General features: G+C 56.6%; 1 protein-coding gene across 1 annotated transcript in view; it reads right to left on the bottom strand.

Annotated features, from left to right (window-relative positions):
- The window catches only part of prdm12b (PR domain containing 12b), a 6,762-nt gene continuing 5,908 nt past the window's right edge, over positions 1-854 (bottom strand). Inside the window, exon 6 of the mRNA XM_054610428.1 lies at positions 1-491. Coding sequence (XP_054466403.1) covers positions 1-491 — 491 coding nt within the window. The remainder of the gene's footprint in view (positions 492-854) is intronic.

Below are 854 nucleotides of genomic sequence, written 5' to 3' on the forward strand. Positions count from 1 at the left end.
TCACAGCACCATGGTGGGGATGTGGTGGACCAGTGATGCTGGGTGAGGCATGGAGGTGAGCTGTGGTGGGTGAGGTGGGTGAGGAGGAGGGGAGTGAGCCACGTGCACCACCACGCTCGCCCCCGCGGCCAGCTGCGCTTCAACGGAGGGCCGGTGCCGCGCGCTCTTCTGGTGCGCGCGCAGGCCGGCCAGCTGCGAGTACGCGGACTGGCACACGTGGCACTTGTAGGGCCGCTCGCCGGTGTGCAGGCGCACGTGGTTCCGCAGCGTGGACGACTGGCTGAAGCGCCGGTTACAGAAGCGGCACACGAACGGCTTGTCCAGAGTGTGAATGCGCATGTGTGAACGGAGGTTACTGCGGGAGTTGAACCCCCGGTGACAGATGACGCAACGCATGCGGCCCAGACTGGAGGAGGAGGAAGAGGAGGAGGAGGAGGACGAGGACGAGGAGGAGCAGGAGGAAGAGGAGCCCTCACAGGTCTGGAACTCATCTGGGAGGAGGAGGAAGAGGAGGAGGAAGAGGAGAAGGATGAGGAGGAGGAAGAGGAGGAGGAGGAGGAGGAGGAGAGGAGGAAGAGGAGGAGGAGAGAGGAGGAGGAGGAGGAGGAGGAGGAGGAGGAGGAGGAGGAAGAGGAGGAGGAGGAGGAGGAAGGGTTAAACTGATGCCACATTAAAGGATCTCTGTGATCCTGATCAAAGTTAAAGTTGTTATTTTCTATATTTGTCTCAAACCAGAATCAATAAATCAAATGAAACTAAATGTAAATAAGTAAGTGATGTTAAATACTGATATGCTATGAAATGATCATTCTGAAATAAGTGAGTGAAGCCTTTATGTGTCCATCTGTTCCTCT

The sequence above is a fragment of the Anoplopoma fimbria genome, chromosome 13 (assembly GCF_027596085.1).
Source record: "Anoplopoma fimbria isolate UVic2021 breed Golden Eagle Sablefish chromosome 13, Afim_UVic_2022, whole genome shotgun sequence".
NCBI classification, from domain to species: Eukaryota; Metazoa; Chordata; class Actinopteri; order Perciformes; family Anoplopomatidae; genus Anoplopoma; species Anoplopoma fimbria.